The sequence below is a fragment of the Rhineura floridana genome, chromosome 8 (genome assembly GCF_030035675.1).
Source record: "Rhineura floridana isolate rRhiFlo1 chromosome 8, rRhiFlo1.hap2, whole genome shotgun sequence".
Lineage (NCBI taxonomy): Eukaryota > Metazoa > Chordata > Lepidosauria > Squamata > Rhineuridae > Rhineura > Rhineura floridana.
Genome location: NC_084487.1, coordinates 1,583,439 through 1,599,691, shown reverse-complemented (window position 1 = coordinate 1,599,691; position 16,253 = coordinate 1,583,439). Strand labels below are relative to the sequence as shown.

Genomic DNA, 16,253 nt, shown 5'->3' with positions numbered 1-16,253 from the left:
AACAAGCAAAGGCTTTTTGATTTATCCAGGCTTTAGGAAGTTTCTCATGTAGCTGGTTTTGACTGCCGTCTACAATAGATTACAAAGTTGTAATATAGGGGAAACAGTGGCAGGGCATCTGCCTGGCATGTAGAAGGTCCCAGGCTCAATATCTCCAGGCAGGGCTGAGAGAGACCCCTGTCTGAGACCCTGGAGAGCCACTGCCAGCCTGTGCAGACAATAGTGAGCTAGGTGGGCCAAGGGTCTGACTTGGTATAAAGCAGCCTCCTAGGTTTTTGCCTTTACATACTTTTACTATGATGAGCTGTGCTGGGCTCCCTTTGGGGAGGAAGGGAGGGTCATAAATTGGAAATAATACATGAGTATTTCATGAGAACTAACTGAATAAATATTGCATGAGAACGGAGACGCTTCCAGGCTGGGTCACCGCTCCTCAGGGGCAGTTGTTGTTGCCCAATAGAGAGGGAAACGTACACTCAACATGCTCAGAGGCATATTTACAGCATTGCTTAGACGTATGGTATTGACAAATTTGTTCTGGGGCTGAAGTTAAGCTTCAACTGCTATGCGAAGGGTGAGGGGCATAATTGGCAATCCCTTTCCTCTGCGTAGTAGATTTTCTGTGTTACAAATTTGTAAATTTGCTTTTGCTGCGGCCAGGACGAAGACAGCCCTGCTCCACTGACCTCCTTGCCTTAAGGGGAGTCATACCAGAGACAGGGGAACCGGATGTGAATCTGTTGCCCCGCTATGAAGGGCCTGCTAAGCCCCCGTGCTGCCCCCACTGTCCCTTCTCACCTGAAGATGGCTCGGTGAGTCTGTTCCCGCTCCTCCCCATTCACTGTGCAAGAAAAGAGACCAAAGGATTCTGTACCTGATGGGAAGAGCAGAGGAAAGAAGAGACGGAATTACACAAAGCAAGAGGCTGCCCAATCACGGCCGGTGAATGGTGTGCTTTGCCAATCACACTGGGAGTGGGGAGGGCAGAGGGCAAAGGGGATGCCCACCTCTCTGCAAGAAGAGAGCCGGGTACACAAGCCCAGAGGGAGAGACTAGCCTGGGGCCATTGCTGTGGGTGGATTCCGGGGGGCAGGACAGCAGACTGGAGGGCTCCTGCTGTTGGGGTGCAAGGATAGGGAAGCGAAAGGGCCCTGCAACCCTGCATGAAGGCGACTGGGCTGGGAACAGGTGGCCAACCATTAATCACAGAGCGTGCCCCCTCCCTCCCTGCCCCACAAGAGAGGGGCGCAGCACTTACTGGAGGAGCGGGAGCTGCTGTTGACAAAGACATTGAGGAATTTCTTGGAGAATGGGAGGTCAGCCTCAGGTGAGAAGTCCTCTGAGGAGGAGCTGCACCCATCCGGTGCCCCCAGCCCCTCCCCAAAGTCGCTGGCCAGGTCCTCCAGGTCCACCGCCTCACAGGCACGCAGCAGCTCGCTGTCATCGCTCAGCACCGACGTGCAGCGCTTGAGGCTCACCAGCTCCAGCTGGGTGTTCTCGTCCACAACCAGGGTGTACTTGACCGAGTCGTAGGCCAAGGAGTCGTCCAGCACCACCGCGGGTGGGGCGAGCGGCAACTCCTCCGCAAAGGAAGAGCCCTTCAGGCTGCCCAAGGAAGGCGCCTCCTCCTCCTCCTCGGGGGAGTAGGCCAAGCTGAAGCAATGGTTGGTCTTGGCAGTGGAGACGTCCAGCCCTTCATGGCGCTCTAACCGGATATCGTCAATCATGTCACTGTCCTCCAAGATGCCAGAGTCCAGGTCCCCATCAATCCCCCAGTCCTCCAGCACCGTGGCCGGCTCAGCCTTGCTCAAAGCTTCCCTGGAGGGCAAGGTTTTGGCAGGCGTGTTGCTGCAGCAGCCAGAGCGCAGCCGCCCAGGGAAGACGGGGGTAATGGTGTCGTTGGTCGAGTTACTCATGAACAGGTAGGGCCCTGAGTCACCTGCACGGCACTCTGCCTCCAGCACAGGCTTGGCCTCTGTGGGCTTCTCCTCCTCCTCCTCCTCCTCCTCAGTGCCCTGCAGCGAGCAGCGCAGTGTCTCCATGTCCACCAGCTCTATGCTTTGCCGAGAGCAGGGCTGGGCCTCGCTCAGAGCCTCGCTGGGTATCTCCGGCTCCAGGTCAGAGGCAGGAGAGATGGTGTCCGAAAGGGAGTGAGCTGCTGGGAAGCACTCGTCTGCACATTTGATGGGGTAGGATCCCTCCGAGATCAACTTGTTCACCAGATTGCTAAGGAGCCAAGGTGAGTCGGAGTCCTCACTCAGGTCAGGCTCTGACTCGGAGTCGGAGTCAGAGTCGTATTCGCTGTTCCCTCCTCTGTCGCCATCGTCGCCCTTGGGCACAAGCTTAGGTCTCACCGGCAGGTAGAAGGAGCGCCGCAGGGTCTCCAGGCTGTGGTCGGGGTTTATCTCCAGATCGAGGGGGCCCGAGAGGGCCGTGTCCATTTGGCCAACAGGAGCAGATGGGTCCTCATAGCACTCCTCTATTTTGAGGGCTGCCAGGCTCTCCTTCCGCAGCGCGCCCTCCTCTGGGGGCAGCTCCGTGCCCTCCTCCTCCTCCTTCTTGCCCGTGTCACGAAGAAGGGCATCCTTCAGGCCCATCATTCCCCGAGTCTCCAGCTCTGCCTCCAGCTCTGCCTCCGACCCCGGCGAGCTGGCTTCCTCGATGGAGTTGGTGAGGTGGGAAGAGCGGCCGCTGCTGCTGTCACTGCTCAGGTCCAGCTCCGTCTCCGAGATGCTGGAGATCATGTTGCTGGCCAGGCGGCTCCCACTGCATGCAAAGGCCGCCTCGATCTCACCCTCCACATCTGAGTCAGACCCGGGCGAGCTGAGGTCCTCGCTGTGCCGGCTGCAGGGTGGGAAGGACTTGGAATTACGGCTCGTGAGGTCTGCCTCTATGCCAGGGTCCGACGAGGGAGACGTGGTATCTGACGAGGTGGAGGGCAGCCCCTGCACGCCCATGGGCACTCGGCTCCCGTGGGTACCTTCTTCTTCAGAGCTTAGTGGCTCCATTGCTGCCCTGGTTGGGCTAGTGTCAGACCCCAAGAGGTGATGCCTTCTGGGCCCAGCATCTCGGCAGCCCTTTGGAGGCTCATCCTCAGACAGCGGGGTGCTGCTCGGATCAGACAGCAAGTTGGGGGAGCCAAGCCCTGTTTTCCCCTCAGCAGAGCCGACAGGGCTCCCAGCTCCTGTCTCTTCCTCCCTGCAGCCTGCGTCCCTCTGAAATCTGGCGCAGTAGCTATCCGTGGCAGGTGACCTGTGGGGGCTGACATTGGGGAGCTGGGACTCCAGGCCACGTGGAGCATCAAGGGGCTCCGCAAGGGGCTCCGCAAGGGGCTCCGCAAGGGGCTCCGCAAGGGGCTCCGCAAGGGGCTCCGCAAGGGGCTCCATAAGGGGCTCCGCAAGGGGCTCCGCAAGGGGCTGTCTGGAGGAAACTGAAGGAGGTTGCGAGAGGGACACGGAGGAGACAATGTTCATATTGTAATCCTCTCCGGTTTGTACAGCAGGTGAGGCTCCCCGCAGCTCTTGGCTGTTGCCCTCTGCATCATAATGAGATGGTTTGCAAGGAGCCTGGGTGGGTCTTGGGCCTTCGCTGCTCCGAGAATCCACACAGAGTCCATCCTGGAGACACAGGTGCAAGGGAGAGGTCCGTTCTGCAAGGGGAAGAAACAGCTCCATTCAGAACTTGGAAACCACAGCGCCCTGTCATCTTAAGAACTCCCTTCAAAGAACGTGAGAACATAAGAAGAGCTGCTGGATCAGGCCTACGGGGGCCCATCTCACCCAGCACCCGGTTCTCATGTTGTCCAACCACATGCCCATGGGAAGCCCATATTCTGCCTTGACTATGGTGACCCAGCACAGCCATCACGGCTAGTAGCCATTGATAACCTCATTCGTCATGAATTTGTCTAATCCTCTCTTGAAGCCATCCAAGTTGGTGGCCGTCATTGCCTCCTCTGAGAGAGAGTCCCACAGCTGAACTCTGCACTGCATGAACAAGTCCTTTCCTTTGTCTCTCCTGAATCTCCCAACATTCAGCTTCACTGAATGTCCATGAATTCTAGTGTTATGAGAGAGGGAGGAAAACTTCTCTCTATCCAGTTTCTCCATGCAGTGCATCATTTTACACACTTCTATCAAGTCGCCTCTGACTCACTTCTTCTCTAAACTAAAAAGCCCCAAAGCTGCAACCTTTCCTCATAGGGGAGTCGCTCCATCCCCTTCATCATTCTGGTTGCCCTTTTCTGATCTTTTTCAAACTCTACAACACCTTTTTTGAGGTGAGGCAACCAGAATCATACACAGTATTCCAAATGTGGCTGCACTTTGTGTAACATCATTATGACATTGGCAGTTACATTTTCAGTCCCTTTCCCAATGATCCCCAGCATGGAATTTGCCTTTTCCACAGCTGCCGCACGCTGGGTCAACATCTTCATCAAGCTGGCCACGACGACTCCAAGGTCAAAACCAACTGGAATCCAGGGCGGTTCACATGCAGCATGTAAATCAGCTTTCCCCGCTATTTATCCCAAACATCTAGGAGGCAGGTCTGAAGTGTGAGCTTGGCACCTCAATACTCTGGAACATCTTCAAGCACTTTCCAGCCTTTCCAGTCTCCCCCCTTTCCAGTCTCCTTGGAGAGAAGGCCCATCATAGCTCAGCGGCAGAGCACCTGCTTGGCATGTAGAAGGCCCTCAGCCCAATCCCTGCTGGCATCTCTAAGGCTGGGAGGGACCCCTGTCTGAAACCCTGGAGAGCCCCTGCCGGTCAGTGTAGACAACGCTGAGCTACATGGACCAAGGGTAGGACTCCATATAAGGCAGACGGGGCGAGAGTAGCTTGGCTGTGCATACTAGATGTTTCATAACTATCCTGACTCTGCCTAGTCTCTTAACCAGATAGCAGACTGGAGTCTGACCAGCATTTTCCTCAGGTGCAAAGCTCAGAGGTGTTTCTGGTTTCTTCTGGAACACTCTAGGATTATCTAGCATTAATGAGGGCGTTCTACCTGCTCTTTGTGATTCCCCAATAAACCACAAGACCTCCTCATGCCACTGGCAAGAATGGCACCTGCATCTCTAGATGCAAAAGCAAATTAGGCTCACAGCAGAGGCACAGAAAGAAGATCCTACAAGAGGAGAATTTCAGTTTACACCCAGAAGTGTCTTAATGCACTTTATCAAACTGGAACGAGTTCAGAGGAGGGCAACAAAGATGATCAGGGGACTGGAAACAAAGCCCTGTGAGGAGAGACCAAAAGAACTGGGCATGTTTAGCCCGGAGAAGAGAAGACTGAGGGGAGATATGATAGCACTCTTCAAGTACATGAAAGGTTGCCGCACAGAGGAGGGCCGGGATCTCTTCTCAATCGTCCCAGAGTGCAGGACATGGAATAATGGGCTCAAGTTGCAGGAAGCCAGATTTCCACTGGACATCAGGAAAAACTTCCTGTTAGAGCCATAAGACAATGGAACCAATGACCTAGAGAGGTAGTGGGCTCTGGAGGCCTTCAAGAGGCAGCTGGACAGCCATCTGTCGGGAATGCTTTCATTTGGATTCCTGCACTGAGCAGGGGGTTGGACTCGATGGCCTTATAGGCCCCTTCCAACTCTACTATTCTATGATTCTATGATCATTGCAAGCTGTTTTGCAATGATAAAAGATAAAAAAAACCTTCTAAACAAAACTTTATTAAAAAAACTGAAATGGTTTGACAATTGTTTCCTCTTCCCAAGGAACCCTGGGAATTACTCTTCTCTAAGGGAATTCTCAAAGACAGTCTGAAGAGGGGAACATGGGGGGCACCCCAAGTCTCCTGCCTGAAGTGAGTAACTCACCCCAGTTGATTCACAGAAATCCGGCCTCTTACCAGAATCCCCAGAACTCTTTACTTCTGTTTCTCGGTGTACAATTTTCTGGACCTGGTTGACAGGCTGGTTTTGATCTCAGGTTCCAGACCAAGTATTGCTTAGCACATAATAAACTCTCCTAAGTCAGGAAGTCAGCTGTTGATACATCCATTTTTGACTTGGTATCTTAGCAACAAAAATGTCGTCAGACAACAAGAAACGTGATTATAAAAGGAGTTTAGGGGGAAGAGGCTTTGTGGTGTCATTGTAAACCAGCTTTCCCCAACCTGGTACCCTCCAGAAGTTGTTGAGACTCCAACTCCCAGCAGCCCCACTGCTCAGGGATGATAGAAGCTGCAGTCCAAAACATCAGAGGGAAACCAGGATGGGGATGGCTAGGGAGAGCTACGAAAAGCCATCCTTTAAGGTTTCTTTGAACCAGCCCACACCCCAAACCTCCTGCTCATCCTGGACCATACCTACCTGCACGCAGTCATTACTCTGCATTCACCCCAGCCTTCCTAAGCCCCTTGCTGTTGACATACCATGAGCCGAGCTTTGCAAGTCCTGTGGCTCTTGCATTTCACAGCCACCATCCATCTCCGGCAAGTCTCTCTTATCCAGGGATGGTGAACTGGTTCCAGCTGTTGTACCAGATCACTAATTCCCCCTCCCTTGTCTCAACTTTGACAGGTGGGTGGACTGCCCACTCGTTAATCACCCGATGTCACAATGACATCAGGTGATTCCCATCAGTCAGAGTTCAAAGCAGGTTACTGAAATGGCCAAACAGCTGCTTGGCTGTTACAGCAACATGCTTTGAATCACGCTTTCAGTGCCAATCAGCTGATTGGCACTAGGAGAATGCCTTCAAAGGGGCTCGCTGTAACCGCTGGGTAGTGGTTGCAGGGATCCTCCTTAAAGTCTGTTTGAATCCAAACTGCTTCCTCTGCAGAGGGGAAAATGCTCTGTTAGGAGAAAGTGGTTTGACTCCAAACCACTTCCTGCAAATGGGGAAAGCAAGCCCCCTGGGCTGCACTAGGGTGTTCCCAATGGGGAGTGAACCCCACTGATCTCAGTGCAGTTGACCCCAGAGTGGCTCCTGGTCAGCATCAGCCAGCAGCATCAGGGAACCCTGCTTGCCAAAGAACAACCAGGAGCTCACTTGAAGCTCTCAGACCCACACCTGACGCCACATATGATGTGGTTTGTGGGAAAACAACCTTACGAGCCTAACAGGGACCCACACAAGGCTTAATTCGGTCTGCAGGCCACAGAGTCCCCACCACTGGGCTACCTAGAGTCTCTCTCCCGGACACCCTCCTGCACAGCTTTTGCTTGCTGCAGAGAGCAAGTTCCTCTCAGGCAGTGGCACTCACCAGCGTGGGGTGCCGAAGAGGAGGAAGAGGAGGGAGACGTGTGGAGCAGAGTCTCCTGCCAAGTAGCTCGCGGCGGCTGCTGCTGCTGCAACGGGGGTGCCGGGGTGCCAGTGCTGTTGTTATTCAGGGAGTCCTAGTCATACAGGGAGAAGACAGCAGAATTCATTCATTCATTCATTCTTAGATTTATATCCCACCCTTTCTCCCAGAAGGAGCCCAGGGCGGCAAACAAAAGCACTTTAAAACATCATAAAAACAGACTTTAAAATATATTAAAACAAAACAACCATTAAAAACATATCAAAACAAAACACCTTTAAAGGCATTTTTAAAAGCTTTAAAAACATGTATTTGTTTTTTTTAAAAAAAGAAGCGTTAAAAACATCTTAAAAAGCAATTCCAACACAGACACAGACTGGGATAAGGTCTCTACTTAAAAGGCTTGTTGAAAGAGGAAGGTCTTCAATAGGTGCCAAAAAGATAACAGAGATGGCGCCTCTCTAATATTTAAGGGGAGGAAATTCCACAGGGTAGGTGCCACCACACTAAAGATCTGTTTCCTATGTTGTGCGGAACGGACCTCCTGATAAGATGGTATCTGCAGGAGGCCCTCACCCGCAGAGCGCAGTGATTGACTGGGTATATACGGGATAAGATGGTCTTTCAGGTATCCTGGTCCCGAGCTATATAGGGCTTTGTACACCAAAACTAGAACCTTGAACTTCACTGGTAACTAATGGGCAGCCAGTGCAATTCTTTCAGCAGCGGGGTGACATATTGGCGGTACCGTGCCTCAGTGAGCAGTCTTGCCACCACATTTTGCACCAGCTGCAGCTTCTGGACCAAACTCAAGAGTAGCCCCACATACAGCACATTACAGTAATCCAGCCTGGAGATTACCAGTGCATGGACAACAGTGGTCAGGCTATCCTGGTCCAGCTGCTCTACCAGCCAAAGCTGGTAACAGGCACTCCTAGCCACGGAGGTCACCTGGGTCTCTAGCAACAAAGATGGATCCAGGAGCACTCCCAGACTATGGACCTGTTCTTTGAGAGACAGTATGACCCCACCCAAAGCAGGCAACTGACTAGTTATCTGAACTCGGGAACCACCAAACCACACCACCAATCTCCATCTTGCTAGGATTCAGACTCATTTTATTGGCCCTCATCCAGCCCACCACCGAGTCCAGGCAGCGGTCCAGGGCTTGCATGGCCTCTCCTGATTCAGATGTTACAGAGAAATAGAGCTGAGTATCGTCAGCGTACTGCTGACACCTCGCCCCAAATCTCCTGATGGCTCCTCCTAAGGGCTTCATATAGATGTTAAACAGCATGGGGGACAAGATGGTACCCTACAGCACATATATGTGTGTGTGTAGATAGATAGATAGATAGATAGATAGATAGATAGATAGATAGATAGATAGATAGATAGATAGATAGATAGATAGATAGATAGATAGATAGATAGATAGATAGATAGATAGATAGATAGATAGATAGATAGATAGATAGATAGACAGACAGACAGACAGACAGATAGATAGATAGATAGATAGATAGATAGATAGATAGATAGATAGATAGACAGACAGATAGACAGACAGATAGACAGATAGACAGACAGATAGACAGATAGACAGACAGATAGATAGATAGATAGATAGATAGATAGATAGATAGATAGATAGATAGATAGATAGATAGATAGATAGATAGATAGATAGATAGATAGATAGATAGATAGATAGATAGATAGATAATGCATGTGTGATTTCTAATGACATTTTATAAACAAGGAAATATACATCAATTGCAGTCTTCTCGTACGTACACTGCGTAACATAATAAAATCACAAAACAAGCAAGAAACTAATCCTCCAGCCCACCCTGCTGCAGATCTCTAGAAATAATAATTATGCAGTAGGAGTCAAGAATACTGAAAGAAAAGATGGGACACAGGAAAAACCAAACAATGAAAACATTGTTAGTCAGTACAAAATTTCAGAACAAAACCTGGGGACCATAAAGCGTTCCATACCCCACATAATGAGGTGGGGGCCCCTTACCATGCTCTGCCTGGTTCACATAGATTACAAAAGGGTACCATATTTCAAGAAAGCGATCCTTCTTGGTGACACCTTGGAAGACTCTTAGTTTAGCCATTAACTTTTCCATGAGTGCCAGGCGCATACCTTCTGGTATCAATAGTCCACTGTGGCACCTTGCAGTGTTGTCCAATGTGTCGCAATTGTGATTCTGGCGACCAGTAACAAATCACCTGCCATGTTTGATAAGTTATATCTTTACTAGCACCCTCAAAAAAAGTTCAATACTGCTAATTGGTCAGGAGAAAACAAGGAGCGAACGAACCTACATCTGACGCGATCTTCCAAGCCGGAACTCTCCAATCTACTGTTAATTGTGAAGATCTATCTATGTGTGGAGTGGTTATCAATACTAAATTCCAAGAAGAGAGCAGAATTCTAACAAGATATTTTAAACTGAGGCGATATTTGACAGAAATCTGTGCTTAAGAAGAGAGTTTCTCAGCCAGGGACTGCTGAAGTCAGCTGTTTAAAGAGAGGACAACCCACTGGTTAGTGGACTGAGCATTTTGGCAACTGTGCTTGAGCCACTGAATAAGAAACGGGGCAGTGTCGAAACTGTAACTGCAGAGGAGGAGTCTCCCCAAAGAGCAGGAGTGGCGTTTCTCCCTTTGGAGTTTTGCTTCCTTCTGGAGACATCATCTGCCTCATCAGATCAGGTGGCTGAAGTGGACTGATGGGACAGGTGACTGAGCAACCAAAGAGTACATCACACAAAAAGGGAGTAAGCAGTAGTGTAGTAGCAAATTCAGAAGTACAGGATCCCTTCATATAGTGATGCCACACCCCCTCACAGCCACGCCCCTTTTTCCAATTTCCCTCATCTCCCTTGTTCTCCCTGTCATCTCACAAGTCTACATTCCACCACAACAGACATCCCTAGAAGCCAATCAGCATGACAAGGGAGGCTGTGTGTTAGCTACTCAGAATAGTCTTCTCAGTTACCTACTTCCTTTCACACCCAATTATTTGTCTTTTTCAGTCCATGGTATGCGCAAAGCTCTCCAACACCACATTTCAAATGAGTTGATTTTTCTCTTATCTGCTTTTTTCGCTGTCCAACTTTCACATCCATACATAGAGATCGTGAATACCATCATCTGAATGATCCTGACTTTAGTGTTCAGTGATACATCATTGCGTTTGAGGACCTTTTCTAGTTCTCTCAGAGCTGCCCTCCTCAGTCCTAGCCTTCTTCTGATTTCTTGACTCTTGTCTCCATTTGGGTTAATGACTGAGCCGAGATATTGATAATCCTTGACAAGTTCAATGTCCTCATTGTCAACTTTAAAGTTACATTAATCTTCTGTTGTCATTACTTTAGTCTTCTTGACATTCAGCTGTAGTCCTGCTTTTGTGCTTTCCTCTTGAACTTTCATCAGCATTCGTTTTAAATCATTACTGGTTTCTGCTAGTAGTCTGGTATCGTCTGCATATCTTAAATTATTGATTTCTCCCTCCAATTTTCACACCTCCTTCATCTTGGTCAAATCCTGCTTTCTGTATGATATGTTCTGTGTATAGATTAAACAAATAGGGTGATAAAATACACCCCTGTCTCACACACTTTCCGACTGGGAAACAATTGGTTTCTCCATATTGTCCTTACAGTAGGCTCTTGTCCAGAGTATAGGTTGCGCATCAGGACAATCAGATGCTGTGGCACCCCCATTTCTTTTAAAGCATTCCATAGTTTTTCATGATCCATACAGTCAAAGGCTTTGATGTAATCTATAAAGCACGGGGTGATTTCCTTTGAAATTCCTTGGTCCTTTCCATTATCCAGCGTATGTTTGCGATATGATCTCTGGTACTCCTTCCCTTTCTAAATCTAGCTTGGACATTTGGCGTTTCTCACTCCATATATGGGGAAAGCCTTTGTTTATTTATTTGTTTATTATTTGATTTATATCCCACCCTTCCTCCCAGCAGGAGCCCAGGGCAGCAGCATCTTGAGCATTACTTTACTTGCATGGGATATTAAAGCAACAGTTTGATAATTACTGCATTCCCTGGAATCCCCTTTCTTTCGAATTAGGATGTATATTGAACTCTTCCAGTCTGTGAGCCATTGTTTAGTTTTCCATATTTGTTGACAATTTTTTGTCAAAATTTGGACAGATGCCATCTCAGTAGCTTGTAGCAATTCTATTGGTATGCCATCTGTTCCTGGTGATTTGTTTCTTCCAAGTATTTTAAGAGCAGCTTTCACCTCACATTCTAAAATTTCTGGTTCTTCATCATACGGTTCCTCCATGAATGAATCTGTCATCCTGGAATCTCTTTTATAGAGTTCTTCAGTGTATTGCTTCCATCTTCCTTTTATTTCATCTCAGTCAGTCAGTGTGTTCTCCTGTTGATTATTCAACATCCCTACTCTTGGATTGAATTTCCCTTTGATTTCTCTAATCTTTTGGAATAGGGCGCTTGTTCTACTTTTTTTAGACCAAGGAAATGGTGGGACTGCTGCTGAATGAGGATGGCAAAATGTTGACAGATAACAAGAAAAAGGCAGAACTGCTAAACGCCTATTTTGCCTCCGTTTTCTCCCAAAAAGGGAACAGTGTGCAATCTTGCATCGGTAGCAATCTCAGTAAGGGGTCGGGATTGCAGTTCAAGATTGATAAGGAGATAGTCAGGAAATACCTAGTTAACCTAAATGAGTTCAAATCTCCAGGGCCTGATGAACTGCATCCCAGAGTATTGAAGGAACTTGCTGATGTACTCTTGGAACCTCTTGCCATCATCTTTGAGAAATCCTGGAGAACGGGAGAGGTGCCGGAGGATTGGAGATGGGCAAACGTCGTCCCGCTCTTTAAAAAGGGTAAAAAAAAGATCCGGGGAATTACAGGCCGGTCAGTCTGACTTCAATACCGGGAAAGATATTAGAACAGATAATAAAAGAGTCCATTGGCAACTATCTAGATGACAATGCTGTGATTAGTAGGAGCCAGCATGGGTTTGTCAAGAAAAAATCCTGTCAAACTAATCTCATCTCTTTTTTTTATCAGGTCACTAGCCTAGTAGATGGTGGAAATGCTGTAGATGTCATCTATCTAGATTTCAGCAAAGCGTTTGACAAAGTCCCCCACGACCTTTTGATTAGCAAGCTCGTCAAATGCAGACTACATGGAAATACTGTCAGATGGATTCACAACTGGTTGGAAAACCGTACTCAAAGAGTGGTCGTCGGTGGCTCTGCTTCGGACTGGAAGGAGGTCTCGAGTGGAGTGCCACAGGGTTCTGTCCTGGGGCCGATACTCTTCAACATTTTTATCAATGACTTAGATGATGGGGTGGAGGGAAGCCTTATGAAATTTGCGGATGATACGAAACTGGGAGGGATAGCTAACACAATGGAAGACAGGAATAAAATCCAAAAGGACCTGGATAGACTAGAAAATTGGGCTGAAATTAATAAAATGAAATTCAATAAAGACAAATGCAAGATTCTGCATTTAGGCCACAAAAACAAAATACACGGGTACAGGATGGGAAATACCCGTCTTAGCAGTAGTGCGTGTGAGAAGGACCTTGGAATTGTAGTGGATCGCAAGTCGAACATGACCCAGTAGTGTGATGCTGCAGCAAAAAAGGCAAACGCGGTTTTGGGCTGCATAAACAGAGCTATAGTTTCCAGGTCGAGGGAAGTAATAGTCCCACTATATTCTGCATTAGTCAGGCCTCATCTGGAATACTGCGTTCAATTCTGGGCGCCTCATTTTAAGAAAGATATAGACAAGTTAGAGCGGGTTCAGAGGAGGGCGACGAGGATGATAGCCGGTATGGAGAACAAGTCTTATGAGGAAAGGTTGAAGGAACTTGGCATGTTCAGTCTGGTGAAGAGAAGGCTGAGGGGTGACATGATTGCACTCTTTAAGTACCTGAAGGGCTGTCACATAGAGGAGGGTACAGATTTGTTCTCTGCTGCCCCAGAGGGAAGGACTAGGTCTAATGGTTTTAAGTTGCAGGAGCGTAGATTCAGATTGGACATTAGAAGGAACTTCTTGACAGTAAGGGCGGTTCGGCAATGGAACCGACTGCCTAGGGAGGTGGTGGGATCCCCTTCGCTGGATGTCTTCAAGCAGAGGCTGGACAGCTATCTGCGGGAGATGCTCTAGCTGTGGATTTCCTGCTGTGAGCAGGGGGTTGGACTCGATGGCCTACAAGGCCCCTTCCAACTCTAGGATTCTATGATTCTATGATTCTATTATCCTCTTCTATTTCTATAAAATAATTGTTTTGGTAGTTCTCTTTGTCCCTATGTACTAGTCGCTGTATTATTGCATTTAGGGTTCTAACCATGTTTCTATCTCCTTTTGCTTTTGCTTTCCTTCTATCTTTAACCATTTTAAGAGTTTCTTCAGTCATCCATTGAGGTCCTTCTCTCTTTTTAATTAGAGGTATTGTCTTTTTGCATTCTACCATGATAATGTCTCTGACTTCGCTCCATAGTTCTTCTGGTTTTCTATCAGCTAGGTTTAAAGCCTCAAATCTGTTCCTTATTTGATCTTTAAATTCTTCTGGGATGTTATTTAGATTGTATTTTGGCATGATGATTGCTTTGTTGGTCTTCTTTAGCTTTACTCTGATTTTCGATATTACCAGTTCATGATCTGTACCACAGTCTGCTCCTGGTCTTGTTTTTGCAGAAAGTATGGAACTTCTCCATATTTGTTACCAGTTATATAATCAATTTGATTCCTATGTTGATTATTTGGTGATGTCCACGTGTACATTCGTTTCTTCTGTTGCTCAAAAAATGTGTTTGCAAGAAACAAATCATTGGCTTCACAGAATTCAATAAGTCTTTCTCTTGCTTCATTTCTGTCTCCTAAGCCCCATTTCCCCACAATTCCTAGTTCTTCTTTGTTCCCTACTTTTGCATTCCAGTCCCCCATGATTATCAGCACATCTTGTGTGATCAATTTCTTCCTGTACTTCTGCGTAAAATCTCTCCAATTCCTCTTCTTTTGCATTTGTCGTTGGAGCATAGACTTGGATGATGCTTATGTTAATAGGTTTCCCGTTGAATCTGATTGACATCACTCGGTCAGACCTTGCATTATAGCACCTAATTGCTCTTGCTACTTCACTTCTCACTATTAAAGCAATCCTATTTCTTCTTAATTTCTCATTTCCTGCATAAAATATTTTGTGGTTGCCTGATTGAAAGTGTCCCATTCCCGTCCATTTTAATTCACTCACGCCAAGTATTGCAATGTTGATACGTTCCATTTCTTGCTTGACAATTTCTAACTTTCCCTGGTTCATGTTTCTCACATTCCACGTTCCTACTTTGTGCATCGCACAACTCCGGACTCTCCTTTCGCATCTATGCGCATCAGCCTCTGGGCTTCCTTTCGGCTTTGACCCAGTTGCGATATTAGTCACAGCGCTACTCGTATTTGTCCTTTGTTCTTCCCCAGTAGCTCAGTGAGTGCCTTCTGACCTGGGAGTCTCATCTTCCAGCACTATCTCGTGTTGCATTTTGGATACTCTGTTCATAGGGTTTTCATGGTAAGAGGTATTCAGAGGTGTTTTACCATTACCTTCCTCTGAGTCTGGATGCATCTTAGTCTGGTGTCTCAGCTTTGACCATTCAACCTTGGGTGACCCTGGTAAGAGGCTAGCCTCTTGGTCTAGACTCTTTACGGCATTGCTCTCAGCTTCTTCAGCAATCTCAAACCCCCTCACCACGTTAAGGTGTGCATCCTAGAGAGGGATATTCCTAGAAGGGAAGGTTAGGAAACTTTAATCCCAAGAGGGGCTTAGTGACTGGGACATGAAATAACATGAGACTGGGGGGGGGGGAGCTTGAAGGTCTCAGATGAGACGAAACAACTGCAAGAGCAGGGCAGGAGCTGGGGCCAGACAGCAGCAGAAAAAGAAACACACCAGAGGCATAGCAGGCGCTTCCACGGGAGCAGGGGGGAGTTTAAAGATGTCCCCATCACCCACTGGGTGCATTTGTGGTGTTGAGATCAACCTATTTTCATATATAAATCTGCATGAAAAGTTGTATTTAAATATTTTCTCACAAACCATGCATTTCTAAATGAACTTTTTCCCAAAACACTCATTTTATATGCATTTTGGTATTTTATATTCTTTTGAGCCAAAAAGCCGCATAGCAAAACTCAGAGAAATGCAAAGCCTGAAGATCCACACGTCAGTGCAGGAGTTGTGGACAAGGTCAGATTGCATTGGAATCTGCAGGAAGTGAATTCATCCGTTTGTGACTATGCAGCATGGGATGTGGGGAAACAGCCACTTCAGATACTGTGTGTGTGTGTGTGTGTGTCCCTGTCCTATTTTGCAGTGCTGATTACATAGATCTGGAAGGTGCAGCACCAGCATCGCTGCTGTTTCTGCCTCAAACTGGCCTACAGAAATCCCAGCTGGCCTCAACAAAAAGTGCAGGAGGCTGTCCCAGTGGGGGCTGTACAGACCTTTGTCTGAAATCCTGGGGAGCTGCTGCCAGTCAGTGCAGACCAGGGGTTCCCAAACAGTGGTCTGTGCACACCAATGGTCCACGAGCTTCATTCAGGTGGTCCTTGGCGTGTCCACATGAAATATTCATATTGATTTTTAACTATTTTATTGCTTCTTAGATTGTGTTTTATTGCATTACAATTTGAATTCTATGGAACGCAAAAAATAAAAGGAAAAGACAATTAACAGCTGTACAGCGTCTAGCACAGCGCATTGCCGTGCATTGCTTCATCAGGCAGAAGAATCACGAAACGGTCCTCCAAGGCTATCAGCAGTTTTCAGGTGGTGTGTGGGGGGGAATGTTTGGGGACCTCTGGTGCAGACAGTACTGAGATAGTTGGGCCCCAGTGGTCCGGCGAGGCAGTTTCTGTGCCACACATGCCCCACCATTTTGCCCTCAGCCGCCCAACTTCTTGCC

The 16,253-nt window shown here is 47.8% G+C and overlaps 1 protein-coding gene across 1 annotated transcript in view; it reads right to left on the bottom strand.

Annotated features, from left to right (window-relative positions):
* The window catches only part of MAPK8IP2 (mitogen-activated protein kinase 8 interacting protein 2), a 60,865-nt gene that overhangs the window by 14,608 nt on the left and 30,004 nt on the right, over window positions 1–16,253 (bottom strand). Inside the window, exons 4-6 of the mRNA XM_061637955.1 lie at window positions 7,231–7,363; window positions 1,259–3,649; window positions 799–874 (exon numbers count right to left, since the gene is read on the bottom strand). Of these exons, the coding sequence (XP_061493939.1) occupies window positions 799–874; window positions 1,259–3,649; window positions 7,231–7,363 (2,600 nt within the window). The remainder of the gene's footprint in view (window positions 1–798; window positions 875–1,258; window positions 3,650–7,230; window positions 7,364–16,253) is intronic.